The following is a 16,054-nucleotide window of genomic DNA, read 5'->3' as shown; positions in this document are numbered from 1 at the left end:
GCGGGGGCGACATGACCTGCGTCTCTCCCCATCAGCGCGCTTCAACATCCGTGGCAACTTCGTGTTGCCAGAGCCAGACCATGACAAGGCCCCCACCCCTCCATCCCCCTTCTCCCTCCAGCCTCCATGTCGTTCTTCTTTTTCGCAAGCCATTGCCCCCCTCCACTTCCTCTTCGCAAGTCCAAAATCCGTGGTGCTCCCCTCTAAATTGACCATCACAAACTCAAATTGAGGTTGCTCCCTGCCCTCTCATTGCTCGAATTGACGCTGTAACCTACAAGGACCCGATCTCCACCGCAAAGAATGGAAGTTTTTACTTGTTGGAGAAGAAGATAGAAATCCATGAAGACAAACGCTAGCTTCATGTTGGCTGCACGCAGAGGTGAGGAACTCGACGTGAGCACACCTTCCAACGGATCGCTCCCGTCTCGCCTGCCTTGGGCGGTGTCATCCGCGACGCGCACCAGCCCGCCGGCGAAGGGGACGACGAGGCGAACATGGAGCACGCCGTCAACATCCGAGCCTATGCCGTGCACGCGCCGGTGGGCGGGGCTCGTGTATTGGAGCTCCTCCAGCAGCATCTCAATCACCGTCCTCTTAGACCAAGTGGTGCCGGCCGTCGGCAAGCCTAGCTCCCTAACCAAGTGAAGCGGCTTGCCACGGTGACTGCATTCAACAGCTGAAAAGGAGACTAATATCGTGCCTCTCGTTGGATTTTGTTTGAACATCGGATATGAAGCTGCAAGTTATGCTAGGACTTACTGAAGGTAAGCCATGGTCGACTCGTGCTCGTTGTCTTGCCCTGGGGTGCCTTGACCAGGGGCGGATCTTAAGGGGGGCTAGCCCCCCTACATGTGTGAAGCCAATAGATCCCCTCCTAAGCTTCCCTATATTTTTTAGTCATGGATGAAGGAGTGTAAGAAGAAAATAAAGAAGAGGAAGAAGAGAAAGAGGAAGGAGATCCACTAGTAGAGAACTGATCTTCCATCTAACCCCTTTAGTCTCGGTTAACATTGGACCTGTGACTAAAGTAGATTTAATCCCAGGTCACAAATATGCCACCGAAAGCCACCGCGGGGGGAGGCTTTAGTACCGGTTGTAAATACCAACCGGGACTAAAGCCTCCCCTTTAGTCCCGGTTGTAACGGCTACAAAATATCCCACCGATGCTGCACCCTTTTGTCCCGGTTGGAATTTCCAACCGGGACTAAAGGGGGGAGGGGGTCTTTAGTCCCGGTTGGTGTTTCCAACCGGGACAAAATGTCCCTTTTCACGCGCTCCCTCAGGCCCTCTCTCTCTCCACCTTATCTTCTCCTCCTCTCCCTTATCCTCACACAAGTGCTTTCCTCCTCTCCCTTTCTTCCAAGCACTTCCTCTTCTCCCTCTCCTCCTCTCTCTTCTCTCTGCGCCGCCGGCACCTCCCTGGCCGGGCCGCCTGGCCACTGGCGCGCGGGGCGCAGGGCCTCCCCAGCCAGGGCGCCTCGCCTCCGGTGCGGGGCCTCCAGCCGGCCCGCCTGGCCACCGGCGTGCGGCACGCGGGGAGGCACCTGAAGGTGCAGCTTGGGAAGCTGCATGGGCAGCAGAAAATGGAGGCCTTGGATGCTAGTTAGAAAGCTACGATCGCTAAAGCGAGAGCGTAAGCTGCCCCTAGCTCCTTCCTACTTTTACATTATCTTTGGTTCCTCAGGGTTGAACAACTAATAGCTAGCTGGTTCTTATTTTTTTGGTAGGTCTAGCCGACGAAGAGGAAAAGCTTTTGATTAATTGTTAACTTCATCTTCGTTTCACTTATGATGTGTAGGGAAATGGCTTTCCTTCAACAGATTTATGATGGCTCTGATTTGTGCGTGGGGTTTATCTTCACGTCTTGGATCCTTCGAATCCGCTCTAAGTCTTAATCTAGCTAGTACTGTATCGTATCCATGGTCCATCTAGGCATCGTCGATCAGGATGGTTGTTATTTGTTAGAAGCGTGCGCTTTGGAACAGATCATCCTGTCACCCTATGGTTTGTTCTGCAAACTAGACATGTCTCAAAAAATTCCATGTGTTTTTGTGGCGGATGCACCGAAAAATTCCATGTGTTGTTCGATATTGGCATATTTGTGCAAAGTTCTTTGATAAGTTCATGAGAAGTTGTTTTATAAAGTAAGTTTATCGAATCAAAATCAGAGAAAGAAAAGACCAACCAGAATATAAATTATTGGCCAGTTTTTTTTATTTTTTTAGAACCTTTTAGTTCCGGTTGGTAATACCAACCGGGACTAAAAGGGTCAGTGCATGCGCCTGGCATGGCCGCTCCTTTAGTCCCAGCTAGTTTTACCAACCGAGACTAAAGGGGGTCTTTAGTCCCGGGTGAATGATACGGGACTAAAGAACCCCTTTCGTCTCAAAAATTTAATCCCGGATGGATTTTCGGTATCTTTGAGGTTTACCAACTAGGACTAATGCCGCATTTTCCACCGGTAACCAGAGGAGATGAGGAAGAAGAAGGTAGTTTCTTGGGCTGCCTCCGCCACCAGCCCTGACCCCACCACCCTATCAGTCGAAGCTGCCTGACGACCACTTCAAACCTCTTATCCGCTATTAGAAATTAGAAAGAGGAACGGGAAACGGGATAACAGGAGGCAGCCCACGACGGATCCTATCCTATCCCATCGCATCCTTGTCTTTGCATTCCACGGACGCACGGCGAGCGTGCGCCGTGCGACGCCACGTTGGGAGTTGCCGGGTTGATGCTAAAAGTTCCGGAATCACCACGAGCCTGCGCATCCCGATCGAGCCGAAGCAGCAACAGCCAACAGCGGCAAGTGGATTTTGTATTTTCTTTTCTTTTATTTAATGCCCGTTGGCCTACCTCCGTGCGGGAGGAGAGACGCCTGTCGTCGCGCAGCGAGAGGCGAGGCATCCTCCTCGGCCTCGGTCCTCCCCTCCTCGTCGCTTTCTTCAATCCGCATCCGCCGTTGGGAACAGAGACACGGGCAGATGCGCGTGCGCCGATGCGAAATTCAAATCTCCGCTCCTCCCTGCGTGGCTCCCTGCCGCATCTGTTGTCGCAGTAAAAGCGCCGTTGATTTCCTTTTTTTTCTACTGCGACTTTACTGGCCGGCGGGTCCGCAAGACAGGGTCAGGGGAAGCGTGGTGGGGCCAAGCCTGCCGGTGACCTGGAGGACCGGTTACGCTGGACACAGTGTTCACGACGTCCTTCCCCACGGTGGAGTTTACCGTTCACCCCGTGTTCACGGCTTCACGCGCCCGCCCAAAGTTACCGTTGGGAGCCTCGTGCTTGGAGTGACCGTGCATACAAATACGAGAACAAGTACTTGACCTCGGCTTTTAATCATCTACAGAGCTTCCAAACGGGCAGCTTGCACAAACCTACTCCAAATTGTTGCGACCCAATAACCATCTACCCTCACATAACTTGTAGCAGATTGCACAATCCAAATTGTAATAATCCACAATCCCGACAATGCAATCTAGCGAGGATCCAAATAGAATCTTTCATATCTATATATTTTATATGGTCACATACTAAATTTTAAAACATGCTTTTCAGATATAGAAATGTAATTTTAGCCTTATATTGTGTCTATTTAACCTTTGAACTCCACGCCAATATGTTGCTTGGTGTTTAAAATGTATTGACGACGCCTATCAAGATGGTTTACTTTAGCCTATTAATGGTGCTTCCTCCGTTCGTTGTCTTTTCTAGATACACAATAACTTTTATTATGTATATAGGCATAACATATATGTACGTGGGTGTCAAAATCTATGTATCTAAAAAAACTAAAATGACAAATAGTAATTTGGGACAGAGGGGGTAGTAAAAAAAATGAGTTGTACTTAGAAAGAGCCTACTAACTGGATCGACCGTATATCCATCTCCTCCTTTTGTTCAAAAAAATTGAAAGGATTCTACGTATCCATCCTCCCATATCACTTTGCGCTCATCCATAAAAAGAAAGCCAAAAACCCTCTCCAAAACATTAACAATATGATTGACCAGCAAGATTTTTATATGCAAAACTCATTTGTAGCATTGTAGAACCACCTAATGTTTCAAACTTGCAAAATAAACTGATCATGAAACAATGCTGCATTATACACTACTAATATCACCAACTTTAAAAGTGATAAGATTGAAGGTATTATCTACCTTGATTCTCCACAATTCACATTGTTTATCATTCTCAGGATAAACGTTCAAAATCCCACCATAAATTATAGGTGAGCAATTTCAAAGCAGCTATCACAACCACACTCATTCATAAACATAACAAAACACATATCAACCCAATCTTTAGCCGAATACTGGAGTAATAGCCTAAAATGATGCTCCATTACTCATTAAGAGCAACTCCAACAGACTATCCATTTTTAGCTTTCCATTTGACTCTCTAACTAAGTTGGCAAAAAAATTCCTCTTCATATTGAGTTGCTCATTCCAACATACTATCCATTTCCCACTTTCCAAATTCCAATAGGTAGCTTCCTCTCTAAAAATCTACACTCTCCATCCACTCCAAACATCATCAATCTACACTCTCCACCATTCCAAATAACCTCTCCATTTCACACTACAATAACTCCATTTTGAGCGTGGGACCCACATTTGGCAAGTCAAACCCGCTTGCCAAGTTTGGAGAGTGTGGGTAAGTATTTGTCAAGCTGTATGGCACAGCCATCTGATAGCAACTCTATTGGAGCATATTTTTCCAGCAGACTTGCAAAATTTGTTTCAGAAAGAGTGTGATACCCATTCTATTGAAGATGCTCTAATCATGTCTTTCCCACTCTATTTTTTTCTTATAAAAACCTAGAGACATTCTCCATCTTCTTCCTCCCACATCACTCGGAAAAGCCCCCAGAACCTCTCTAAAGCCCTGCAGTAGGGCCCTACCTCGCCACAAGCCACAAGTGCTTCCCACGCAGCCGCCATTATCATCACCACCTCACTCTCACTCCCCCCAACAGTCACGCTCCCTCTCCAATGGAGCTCACTCTCCCCCTCCTCCTCCTCTTCCTTGCAAGCCTCTCGCTTGCCAATGCCAATGCCAATGCCGACGGCGGCAACACGACGACCTACATCGTGTTCATGGACCCGGCGCGGATGCCGGCCGTGCACGCGTCCCCGGCGCACTGGCACGCGGCGCACCTCGAGTCACTGTCCATCGACCCGGCGCGCCACCTGCTGTATTCCTACTCCGCCGCGGCCCACGGATTCGCGGCGGCGCTGCTCCCGGACCACCTGCCCTTGCTCCGCGGCAGCCCCGAGGTGCTCCAGGTCGTGCCCGACGAGGTGTTCCAGCTCCACACCACCCGCTCCCCGGAGTTCTTGGGCCTGTTAACGCCGGCGTACCAGCCGGCCATCGGCAATCTGGAGGCGGCCTCGCACGACGTGGTCATAGGGGTTCTTGACACCGGCGTCTGGCCGGAGTCGCCGAGCTTCGCGGGCGCCAACCTGCCGCCACCGCCCGCTCGATGGAAGGGGGTGTGCGAGGCCGGTGTCGATTTCCCGCCTAGCACCTGCGGGAGGAAGCTGGTTGGCGCGCGCAGCTTCTCACGGGGACTCCATGCGGCGAACGGCGGCGCCATAGGCGTGGGGAGGACGACGTTCAGGTCGGCGCGCGACAGGGACGGGCACGGGACGCACACGGCGAGTACGGCGGCGGGCGCGGTGGTGGCGAACGCGAGCCTCCTCGGGTACGCCACGGGGACGGCGCGTGGTATGGCCCCCGGGGCGCGCGTGGCCGCGTACAAGGTGTGCTGGCCGGAGGGGTGCCTCGGCTCCGACATCCTCGCCGGCATTGACGCCGCCGTCGCCGACGGGGTGGGCGTGCTGTCGCTGTCCCTCGGCGGCGGCGCGGCGCCGTACTTCCGGGACACCGTGGCGGTCGGCGCCTTCGGTGCCGCGGCGGCCGGCGTGTTCGTCTCCTGCTCCGCCGGGAACTCCGGCCCATCCGGCGCCACCGTCTCGAACTCCGCGCCGTGGGTCGCCACCGTCGGCGCCGGCACGCTAGACCGCGACTTCCCGGCCTACGTCACGCTCCCGACAGGCGCACGCCTCGCCGGCGTGTCCCTCTACGCGGGGACCTCCCCCTCTCCCCGCCCCGCCATGCTCCCACTCGTCTACGGTGGTGGGCGCGACAACGCGAGCAAGCTCTGCCTCTCGGGAACGCTAGACCCGGCCGCGGTGCGCGGCAAGATCGTGCTCTGCGACCGCGGCGTCAACGCGCGCGTGGAGAAGGGTGCCGTCGTCAAGGCCGCCGGTGGCGCCGGGATGGTGCTGGCCAACACGGCGGCCAGCGGCGAGGAGCTCGTGGCGGACAGCCACCTTCTCCCGGCCGTGGCAGTTGGGCGGACGGTCGGCGACAAGATACGGGAGTACGCGGCGCGCGGCGGCGGCAGGCCGATGGCAATGCTGAGCTTCGGCGGCACGGTTCTTGGCGTCCGGCCGTCGCCGGTCGTGGCGGCATTCAGCTCTCGCGGCCCCAACACCGTCGTGCCGGAGATCCTCAAGCCGGACATGATTGGCCCGGGGGTAAACATCCTGGCCGGTTGGTCCGGCCTAGCTGGACCGACCGGGCTCGCTAAGGACGGCCGCCGGACGAACTTCAACATCATCTCCGGTGAGCGTCCCAGTGTCACTATCAAACTCTTGCATTCCTCAGATTCAAAATCCACATCTTGCCATGCTGCTATCGTCCGTATTTGGCTCTTGCACTCCTCAGATTCAAAATTTCACATCTTGTCATGTTGCTAGCATGTTTGAATTACTGATTTACTGCTCATACACGCATACCACAATTCAGTCAGTTAAGGAGATGTACTAGGAAACAGGATTCAGTCATGCTCATGCTGTTGCAGAAAGGCCGTTTCATCCCAACTTTCATTTCTGTCGTAAGAAATGGCATTTGCTTTCACTGACTTTTGTCAGGGATGCACATGTGATGCTTTGCAAGATATGAACTCATAAAAGGCAACAGCAGCTAGGACAAGATACTTTTTTACTTTTGTTTCTTTTGATTGCCAATTCAAAAGGCATGAGGCAACCAGACACTAGTGTTTGATTACTCCCAACTTTATAGACTGGATCTTGTGAATCTGTGGTGACATTTTCACTACTAACTGAAAAGAAAGGTGTCCAGTGTCGTGAGTACCAAAATTTGCTACAGAATCAAAGAATTCTATGCGATCTATATCTCTTTAATTCTTAGATGTGTGATTAATGTCAGAATAGTCTCTGATTCTTTCCTGCAGTAGGATTAGACCAAAATCTAAACAATGTTTGCTTACTGAGATATTGATATGTTCTTAGAAGCATAGTTTAATTGATTGTAGATAAAGCTGTTTCCAGCGTACCCCTGGGTCATGTGCATTGCTGCTGTGTGTTGCCATGGTGGTTGAACTGACGATCTCATGTGCGTTTTTCACCACGTTGTGGGCCATTTAGGACAAGAAGAGAAACATGCAGTAGGTTTTTCCCTTTATTTAAAAAAAGTTAGAACTAGAACTAGATGGAATGGAAGGAATAACTGAGTTGTTGCTGCCATAACAGAGAATTCAAATGTAGAAATCAAGTGAGATTTCTTTTCCCAGTTGCTTTATGTTCCATCAAGGCACTCTTGTATTCTCAGCTATCGTTTTCTCATATGTTGATGCATAGATAGTGCTTTTCCGAGTTTCTCCCATGATTGATATTATTTATTCTTGACTACATAAGTTTGCATGCTATTATGAGCTAACCTGAACACTACATTTGACTAATTAGTCTTTCTAATTTATCTGGTGTTTGCATTTATCAGATCAATTAATTGATTACTTCTTTGATTCCTGCAGGGACATCGATGTCCTGCCCTCACATCAGTGGAGTCGCTGCGCTTCTGAAGGCCGCTCACCCTAACTGGAGCCCTGCTGCCATCAAGTCTGCACTGATGACCACTGCATACACCGTTGACAACACAAACTCCTCTCTTCGTGATGCAGCAGATGGGTCACTTGCAAACGTATTTGCTTATGGTGCTGGCCATGTCGACCCACAGAAGGCGCTTTCTCCAGGCCTTGTGTATGATATCTCCACCAATGACTATGTTGCCTTCCTCTGCTCCCTGGACTACAGCGCCCCACACATCCAAGTGATCACTAAGATGTCCAACTTCTCCTGTCCGAAGAAATTCCGTCCTGGTGATCTCAACTACCCGTCGTTCTCAGTGGTGTTCAAGCAGAAATCTAAGCGGGTCATGAGGTTCAGAAGGGAGGTGACCAACGTTGGCCCAGCGACGTCTGTTTACAACGTGAAGGTCACCAGCCCTGCATCTGTTAGTGTCACAGTGACACCAACGAAACTGACGTTCAAGAAGGTCGGGCAGAAGCAGAGATACTATGTCACCTTCGCGTCGAAGGCTGGTCAAGGCCAAGCGAAACCGGATTTCGGGTGGATATCCTGGGCGAACGATGACCACGTCGTTCGCAGTCCGGTTGCCTATACATGGAAGATGTGAGTCTTCCTGGTGCCTAATCATGCCCCGGAGCAGGTGAAAGATAGATAGCTTGATCTAGTTTGCTGATCGCTCCACAAAGAGAATCGGCGTGGAGCACTCGACTGCAAACCTGTATTTGTTTCTTCCCTTGGTTGGTCGGTAACTCACCGGGCCTTAATATCTATCTCCTCTAGTCTTCAGAATCCGGCATGTAACTTGTGAAATTAACATGTGACATTTCCTTTCTTTTCTAGCTTATGTTTGCAGACATGACTCTTTTACTCCTGAAGCTGTGCAGAATGAAATGATTGGGTTTCTGTTTCTCTGCTACCTTGTTGCTTGTCAAGCCTTGTATTGATCTGATTTACTAATGTTTTGGACATGTTCGTCAGAATTTCAGATTTAGACTCTGGTCTGACAACGCTCAACATGTTACTGCTACTTTGCCCTCCATATAGGCTGCCGCTCTAAACGCTGGTGACGGGATATGCATCGTCCCCAAATCCGCCCCAACCATAATCGCACACAGTGGCACAACACATGAGAATTCTGAATTCAGATCCCAGAATACTGTGCCATTTCAAGGTACGTTACGTCGCGTACGCCACTAGACTGGCTCGATGTACATTACGGATCTGCTTTCTGGGACAAGGAAAACGAAAAGGCTGCGTGCGTTGTCTCACACCCACGCCGCCTTTTGCCCGGCATGCGTGTGTACGCCTGCAATGCAAAGCACGCGTGCTCCCCTACCATCTTCTTCCCCGCAGATCTCCGTTGGAGATAATCTGTATTACTATTGTTATATAATTTCTCTCCCTCTTTCTCCAGCATAATAGGATGACGGTAGCATAGTAGGATGCGTTTGTATCCCGCGTCACGTCGACCCAAAATTATAATGTGACTTAGGGGGTGTTTGGATGCGAGGTACTAAACTTTAGGAGGGGTCACATCGGATGTTCGGATGCTAATTAGGAGGACTAAACATGAGCTAATTATAAAACTAACTGCAGAACCCCTATACTAATTCGCGAGACGAATCTATTAAGCCTAATTAATCCATCATTAGCAAATGGTTACTGTAGCACCACATTATCAAATCATGGACTAATTAGGCTTAATAGATTCGTCTCACGAATTAGACTCCATCTGTGTAATTAGTTTTGTAATTAGACTATATTTAATACTCCTAATTAGTATCCAAACATTCGATGTGACAGGTACTAAAAAACTTTATGAGCCTGTATCCAAACAAGCCCTTAGCCCATGTCTGCTTAAATTTACTTTGCATTCAGCCCAAATCAAAGTCTCGAGCTCATACATCTCGTCTTGATTGCGATTGAGTAGCGGTGAGGTTTCTTGTGGTGCAACCTGTCCATCAGAATTCGAGCCCTCGATTCGACGCTGGTGCTTGCATTTTCCTGGATTTGTTCTAGGATTTAACTGGCGTTATTCTTTTAGTGGTAGGCGACGTGCCCATTGATAGCGAGGCGTCAATCGTCAATCTTGAGGATTTGCCAGCTCAGTCTTTCTGATGTGCTCATAAGGATAGAGTTCCATGCGTGTGTTCGTAGGGGTGAGTGGGCGTACGTGTATGTGAGCATCTGTGTGTGTATGTACTGTGTGATTCGCAAAAAAAGTACGTGTATGTGAGCATCTGTGTATGTACTGTGTGATTCGCAAAAAAAAAAGTCTCATCTTGATTTTAACTTCCATATCTACATTGCATTTTTCTCTTCAAACCTGAATATACTTTTAAATCCATTTGGACTATTATTTTTCTTAGAATAAAGAAAGTAAGCAAATGCAGTTTAAACATTTTTTTTTGAAAAACTCAACAATTTGAATGAACAGTGCATTTAAAATAATGTTGTAGGAGATGGATGGACAAACCATAATTTGATTAAAGGGGATGGATGATTAGTTGGGTTTGAATGTCGACCTTGAAACGTATTTTTCTCCTCTGACCTTAATCTACTTTAAAAATCGTTCGAACCATTATGTTCCTTAGAATAAATAAAACAAAACCATATCAAATATGTTTTTTTAAATCAACATTTTGAATGAACCAGTTTAACTTTTGGAGAAGTCAATATTTTATATAAAATGTTGATTGGGTTTTCAAAGTAATTATCTCTTAAAAAAATTTAAAGCTGCAAAACCATATTTCAAAGTAATCAGACGCGCACAGGAGGTTCTCCTAAAAGTATCTTATCAGAAGTTTTCATTCATTTATCGTTTTCGCACTTGAATTGGTAGTTACCTTGCCTGAAAGTATTTTTTCCCCATGATGAAAAGTGTTTTATTTTTAATTGGAAGTTTAATATGCTCATGACTGAAAGTTTTTGGCTTTAGAACCCTTAAATTCTTTTATTGTAGAGCCCTGAAATAAAGTGTTCTGACGTGAACTGCAAGATTTATTTAACCACAAATCTAGAGTTAGCATTTATTTCGAACAGAGAGGGAGAAGGGGGAGGGAGGGGTACTATGGGGATGGAGGAGAGTAGTCCTCTCTAACGTCGAAGGCGATGCCGGTGAAGCTGAGAACGGTAGTGAATCAGGCGGAAGGATGGGCAGAGGAAGGTGGAGGCAAGCAATTCTTCTTTCTTTCTTTTTGGACGTGCGAGTGGACAAGGACGGCTGATGGGGCAGCCTCCTTTCCAAAATAGCGATGATCAGTCTCCATCCTATCCATGATGACACAAACTAGATTCATTTGTAGAGCATCTCTTGTGCTCTTACACATCACCGATCGTTTATTTGTTCTCCGGCGGCGCCGTGTACACAAATGGTTCCACGGTGCCATCGTCTAGAGCAAGCAATGACTCCAGGGCCTCTACAACGGCTGACATCTGGGGCCGGGATTTGGGGCTTACATGCAAGCACTTGTGTGCTATCGCTGCAGCCTTTTGGGCAGCTCGAGTTGGGTACTGCCCGTTCAGCCTCTTGTCCATCACGCGGTTGAGCCTGCGAGAGTCGTTCAGGCACGGCCGCGCCCATTCCACGAGGTTTTGCTCTCGTGGTGGCCTGTTCTTGTCCACCGCCTTCCGCCCTGTTAGCAGCTCTAGTAGTACAACGCCGAAGCTATACACGTCGCTCTTTGTTGTTAGATGTCCTAACAAACATTAAGGAAGAAATGATAGATTGGTCATTATATCTTCGGACTTTTTGCTTGCATATGCATCTTGGTAAGAACAAATTAAAGCCAACCGAAATAATGTAAGCCTATACCAGTCATGATGTACTCGGGTGCAGCGTAGCCCTGCGTGCCCATGACCCGGGTCGAGACATGGGTTTCGTCTTCTCCAGGCCCATCCTTTGCTAGCCCGAAATCCGACAGCTTTGCTGTGTAGTCCTAGAAGAAGGGAAAGAACCACAGGAACTGAATGTTATTGTTAACAAAAATTACAGAGGGTCTTTGGTATGGTGACCGTCTCACGCTATGTATGTAGGCACTGAATTATTCAACTGGTTACTACCGAATCTATGCATGTATACATACCGAGTCCAGTAGGATGTTGGAGGTCTTGAAGTCACGGTAGATGACGGGTTTTGCAGCTTCGTGGAGGAAGGCCAAACCTTTGGCAGCTCCAATGGATATCTTCAATCGCGCTGACCACGGCAGGGAAGCAGAGTATTCTGTACATCCATGAATCCATTTGGGCAGCAATGGTTAGCCAAGTAAATGTAAATCGGGAGAATACTGAAGTTATTGTTGGCGATTAACTTTTCTAAGTGTCGGTATGACTAGCTATTTGCAACTATTACTTGTCATCTATTATTTGATATTGTCCACTTGATCTAGGAATGTGGCTTTATCATCGGCTTCGGATCAAACTTCACACCAATAACCTTTAAGGCTTTAACTAACCATTAAAAAATGCGAACTTGTCTGTGTGTATATAGTTGCAAAATGAGTTATAGGTATATAAACAAACCATGAAGTGTTAAAAAAAAAACTCTATGCATGAATCGCATCGAGGTCGTCAAGATCAGGTCATCAGATGCATGAGGAGAAAGACTGATGTATACATGTCAAATATATACGTGACAACATCAAGTCTATAAAAATCTAAAAAGCAATATGAATAGTCAATGTTGTCTCTTATATTTGGACATACATATAGACGAAAGCTAAAGGTAAAATTGCATATAGAGATTATGATAGTGACCACTATTGAGCGCCTCTGATTCTAAAAGATATAAAAAGCTAAAATGAAAATAGTTTAGAATTTGTATTATTAAGAAAAACAAAAAGGAAATCATAGAATCAGCCGTACTTTTGAAGAGATGCTTCTCCAAGCTGCCCCTCGCCATGAACTCGTAGACAAGAAGCCTGTGCTGGTCCTGGTAGCAGTAGCCGATCAGTTTGACGAGGTGTGGATGCCGCATTTGCCCAAGGAAAATGACTTCGGCCTGCCCAGCCGAAACAAATAAACAATTCGTCACAAATGGATACAGGTCACAGGTCAGAGTATACATATCATTTTCTAAGTATTTTAAGGAATATTTTGACCACTGATACTTACTATGGTTGAATTATTTGACCAAATAATGCAGTGTAGGTTAGGTGGTTGACAAGTTGACTAAAGGTTTCTGAAAGCAAAAATCACGTCTGAAGAGGAGACGACTTGGCGACTTTCGTCCAATGTGATCACAGCTAAGCTAGATGGCAACACTACAATTTTCTTTAGAGCAGGGTTAAGATAATCTAGCTAGTTCTTGATTGTTAAGTAAAGGGAAAAGTCCAATTTTCATCCTTTCTTTAACTATAACAGAATTCTGATTTTCAACCCGCAACTACAAAACGGGACACGGAGGGCCATCCAACTGTCGAAACCAGACAAATTTGACCATTTGGGTAGCTTCAAGAGTGGTTTTGCATTTTCTAAAATTTAGATTTAATTAAAAAATCATAAATAATTCATTTCAAATTAGAAAAATATCAAATTGATGCCAAAATTTTTTCTGAAAATGTAACCTATCTATTGGTGTTCTATTTGGTATTATTTGAATCTTAGTTGTTCATGTTCATTATGTTTAATTACGAGCAATAAAATACTTGGAATAGTAGCAAATATGATGTAAACAACTTCAAATAGAGTACAACAAATAGCCTACATTTTTAGAAAACTTTTGGTACCAACTTCATATTTTTTGGATTTGAAATGAATTAGTTATTATTTTTTTATTAAATCAAATCGTTTAAAATTTCTACAAAATGCAAAACCACCCAAAGGTCCAAATTTACCCGGTTTTGACAATTGGATGGTTTCAGGTTAAAAATCAGATTTCTGCATTGAAAATCAGATTTCTGCTATAGTTAGAGGGTGAAAATTGCACTTTTCCCTTAAGTAAAATACTAAAAGGGGTGTAAAACTAACTTTTAGGGTGCATTTGGATGTAGATATTGGGTTGCTGGAATTGAGTTGTGTACCAATACTAAAGCAAACTAGTTGTTTGCATGTAGATGGAATTGTTAGTTGGAATTCAATGAGATGAAAAATACCAATTCATGTTTGAGTTTGCATTTGGACGATTTGAAAATTCACCATCTCCTCCGCTCCACGGAGGCCGAGCTCCACGACTCCGACCCTTTGCTGGGGATGAATTGGACGGACTGGGATTTGACATGCGTTGCAGAGCGAAGATTTGGGCTTAATTTCTCACACAAAAGAACAAGAAGCTGAGAAGAAAAGCAACAGAAAAGTGCCAGCACAATCCATAGAAGTACACCAGCAAACGAGGAAGCCAATTGAAGCATGAATGGATCTGCACTACCAGTTCCATTAGAGCCGTGGAAGGGAACGACCATGAGGCACAGAGAAGATGAAATCGAATGGGGTATCGTGCTCCTGGTGGAAGGACGAACATGTGCCCAGCGGCGCAAGAGCAGGCGGAACTGAGAACCTGGAGGAGGTTGCCCGTGCTGCAGGAGCTCGAAGGCTCCAAGCTCGCCCGCGGCGGAAGCTGCTGCTGCCGCCGCCAGGGACGACGAGCTTGCCGCATCTGCATTCGCATTGAGGACAAAGGAGATTGATTCACACGGTCACGATCTCGTCTCGTTGATTCGCGTGCAGCTCTCTTGCGCACCTCCGCTGCCCATCGAGAGGATGAGAATGGGCGGCGCCCTTGCCGGTCAGCCCCTGCGGATAGGCACACGCGTAGGGATGGCGGAGGGAGATGGAGATGGAGATGGGCCGCGGCGGTGGGATGCGGGGGAGCGGCGCACTTCACGGCCGGCGGAGGGACGCACGGGAGCGGCACGCGGGATGCCGGTGAAGGGGCGGCATGGCTCGCGCAGGAGAGGAAGGCGGAGGTGCAAGAGAGAGAGACGGAGAGACGCGGGGAGGGGGAGCGACAATGACCAGGAGACACTTTGCCATTTTCCAGTTTAGTTCTTTAGTACAGTTTCAGTGTAAAGTCAATAAAATGCTTAAATATTAAGACAATATTCATCACACGGCCAACAATTCAATATCAGGTCCCGGAAAATCGGATTGAGAAGTATATACCCATTGTTTATTAGTACGTCTAGAATGGTAAACAGGTCCAAGGTCTCGGCTTCCTCAGTTATTGGTTTGATGAATGAACCAATCCTAGATGAGTAAGTTGCGTTGATTCAAGGAACTTTGGTGGGATAACTCAAGCCATCATGCTTATGTTGTGCATAATGAGTGAGATGGTGACGGACTAACCTATGTTATTTCTTTTCTTGAAACAAAAACCTATTTTATTTCTCAAACAAAAGTACTAAACGAAAAAATATGAGTGAGAAAGTGACGATATAGTCGTCACATTCATCAAAGCAAACACTCCCTAAAATCAGCTACTCTAGGCTCAACCACCTCTGCCCAAACCATTCAAAAGTAAAAGAGACTATTGAATATGGCTGAAAAACGGATTAATATCTACTCATTTCAGATGAACAACAGTGCACACCAACCACTATATTCTCGCAAATCTGCAGGGTGATTAACATTAATAATCAACTAATTAGCCGCGAGCATAGAAACTGTAGCTTACCAGCCATTCTTTGTGGCCCTGCGAGCCTTCGAGGTCGAGCAGCTTCACAGCGACGGCCTGCGGCCGCAGGCCGGGCCTGACCCGCTCGTCGACGCGGCCCTTGTACACGGGCCCGAACCCACCCTCGCCGACGAAGTTGGTCATCGAGAAGTCCCGCGTCGCCGTCCGGAGCTCTTCCACCGTGAACGCCAGCACGTCGGACCCCGCCAGCGACAGCGACAGGTCTAGGTCCTCCGGCGACGGCAGCGGCTCCGGCGGCCTCGAGCTGGAGGCCACCTTCGCTGCGTTCCTCGAGCCGCCGGAGCCGGAGTCGCCGGAGCGGGCGGCGTGGGAGGAGCTGAAGCAGCCGAGGCCGAACAGCGAGCTCCACGACGTCGACGACGACTTGGGCTTCCCCATGCGAGCGTGCGGTCAGCTGGTCGATCAGGAGTGGAGGGATTTTGTGTGGAATAGTCGTTTGTGTCGTGTGCTTATATGGGGTGTGGGCTGGTTTGTGGGAGTAGTTGCTGTCATCATCGGTCAATCAATCAGTTGTTTGGTTTGGTT

At 47.8% G+C, this 16,054-nt stretch overlaps 2 protein-coding genes and 1 long non-coding RNA gene across 3 annotated transcripts; 2 read left to right on the top strand and 1 right to left on the bottom strand.

The window, feature by feature from the left end:
• The first annotated feature begins 933 nt into the window (after positions 1-933).
• On the top strand, positions 934-2,147 carry LOC117838146 (uncharacterized). The gene is made up of 2 exons (XR_004636520.2): positions 934-1,636; positions 1,802-2,147. It is a non-coding gene; the product is annotated as an uncharacterized lncRNA (long non-coding RNA).
• A 2,693-nt stretch (positions 2,148-4,840) lies between these two features.
• LOC117838140 (subtilisin-like protease SBT1.8) lies at positions 4,841-8,815 on the top strand. The gene is made up of 2 exons (XM_034718051.1): positions 4,841-6,634; positions 7,845-8,815. The coding sequence occupies exons 1-2, from the start codon at positions 4,996-4,998 to the stop codon at positions 8,504-8,506; spliced, it is 2,301 nt and encodes a 766-aa protein (XP_034573942.1). The 5' UTR covers positions 4,841-4,995; the 3' UTR covers positions 8,507-8,815.
• A 2,364-nt stretch (positions 8,816-11,179) lies between these two features.
• Positions 11,180-15,956, bottom strand: LOC117838144 (serine/threonine-protein kinase RIPK). Its single transcript, XM_034718058.2, has 5 exons — positions 15,509-15,956; positions 12,763-12,898; positions 11,985-12,121; positions 11,714-11,837; positions 11,180-11,597 (listed from the first exon to the last, which is right to left on the bottom strand). Exons 1-5 carry the CDS (start codon positions 15,905-15,907, stop codon positions 11,239-11,241), a joined length of 1,155 nt encoding a protein of 384 aa, XP_034573949.1. The 5' UTR covers positions 15,908-15,956; the 3' UTR covers positions 11,180-11,238.
• Between the last annotated feature and the right edge of the window lie 98 nt (positions 15,957-16,054).

Source organism: Setaria viridis, chromosome 9 (assembly GCF_005286985.2).
Source record: "Setaria viridis chromosome 9, Setaria_viridis_v4.0, whole genome shotgun sequence".
Classification (NCBI taxonomy): Eukaryota; Viridiplantae; Streptophyta; class Magnoliopsida; order Poales; family Poaceae; genus Setaria; species Setaria viridis.
Note: the sequence above shows the minus strand (reverse complement) of the source record. Positions and strands in the feature narration are given on the sequence as shown.

What these genes read in the sequence shown, in the direction of transcription:
- LOC117838140 (XM_034718051.1), top strand. Translation starts at nt 4,996, where the DNA reads ATGGAGCTCACTCTCCCCCTCCTCCTCCTCTTCCTTGCAAGCCTCTCG. An exon ending in GAACTTCAACATCATCTCCG is followed by an intron (nt 6,635 to 7,844) that starts GTGAGCGTCCCA and finishes TGATTCCTGCAG; the next exon opens with GGACATCGATGTCCTGCCCT.
- LOC117838144 (XM_034718058.2), bottom strand. Translation starts at nt 15,907, where the DNA reads ATGGGGAAGCCCAAGTCGTCGTCGACGTCGTGGAGCTCGCTGTTCGGC. An exon ending in GGAGAAGCATCTCTTCAAAA is followed by an intron (nt 12,122 to 12,762) that starts GTACGGCTGATT and finishes ATGGATGTACAG; the next exon opens with AATACTCTGCTTCCCTGCCG. An exon ending in ACCCGAGTACATCATGACTG is followed by an intron (nt 11,598 to 11,713) that starts GTATAGGCTTAC and finishes AATGTTTGTTAG; the next exon opens with GACATCTAACAACAAAGAGC.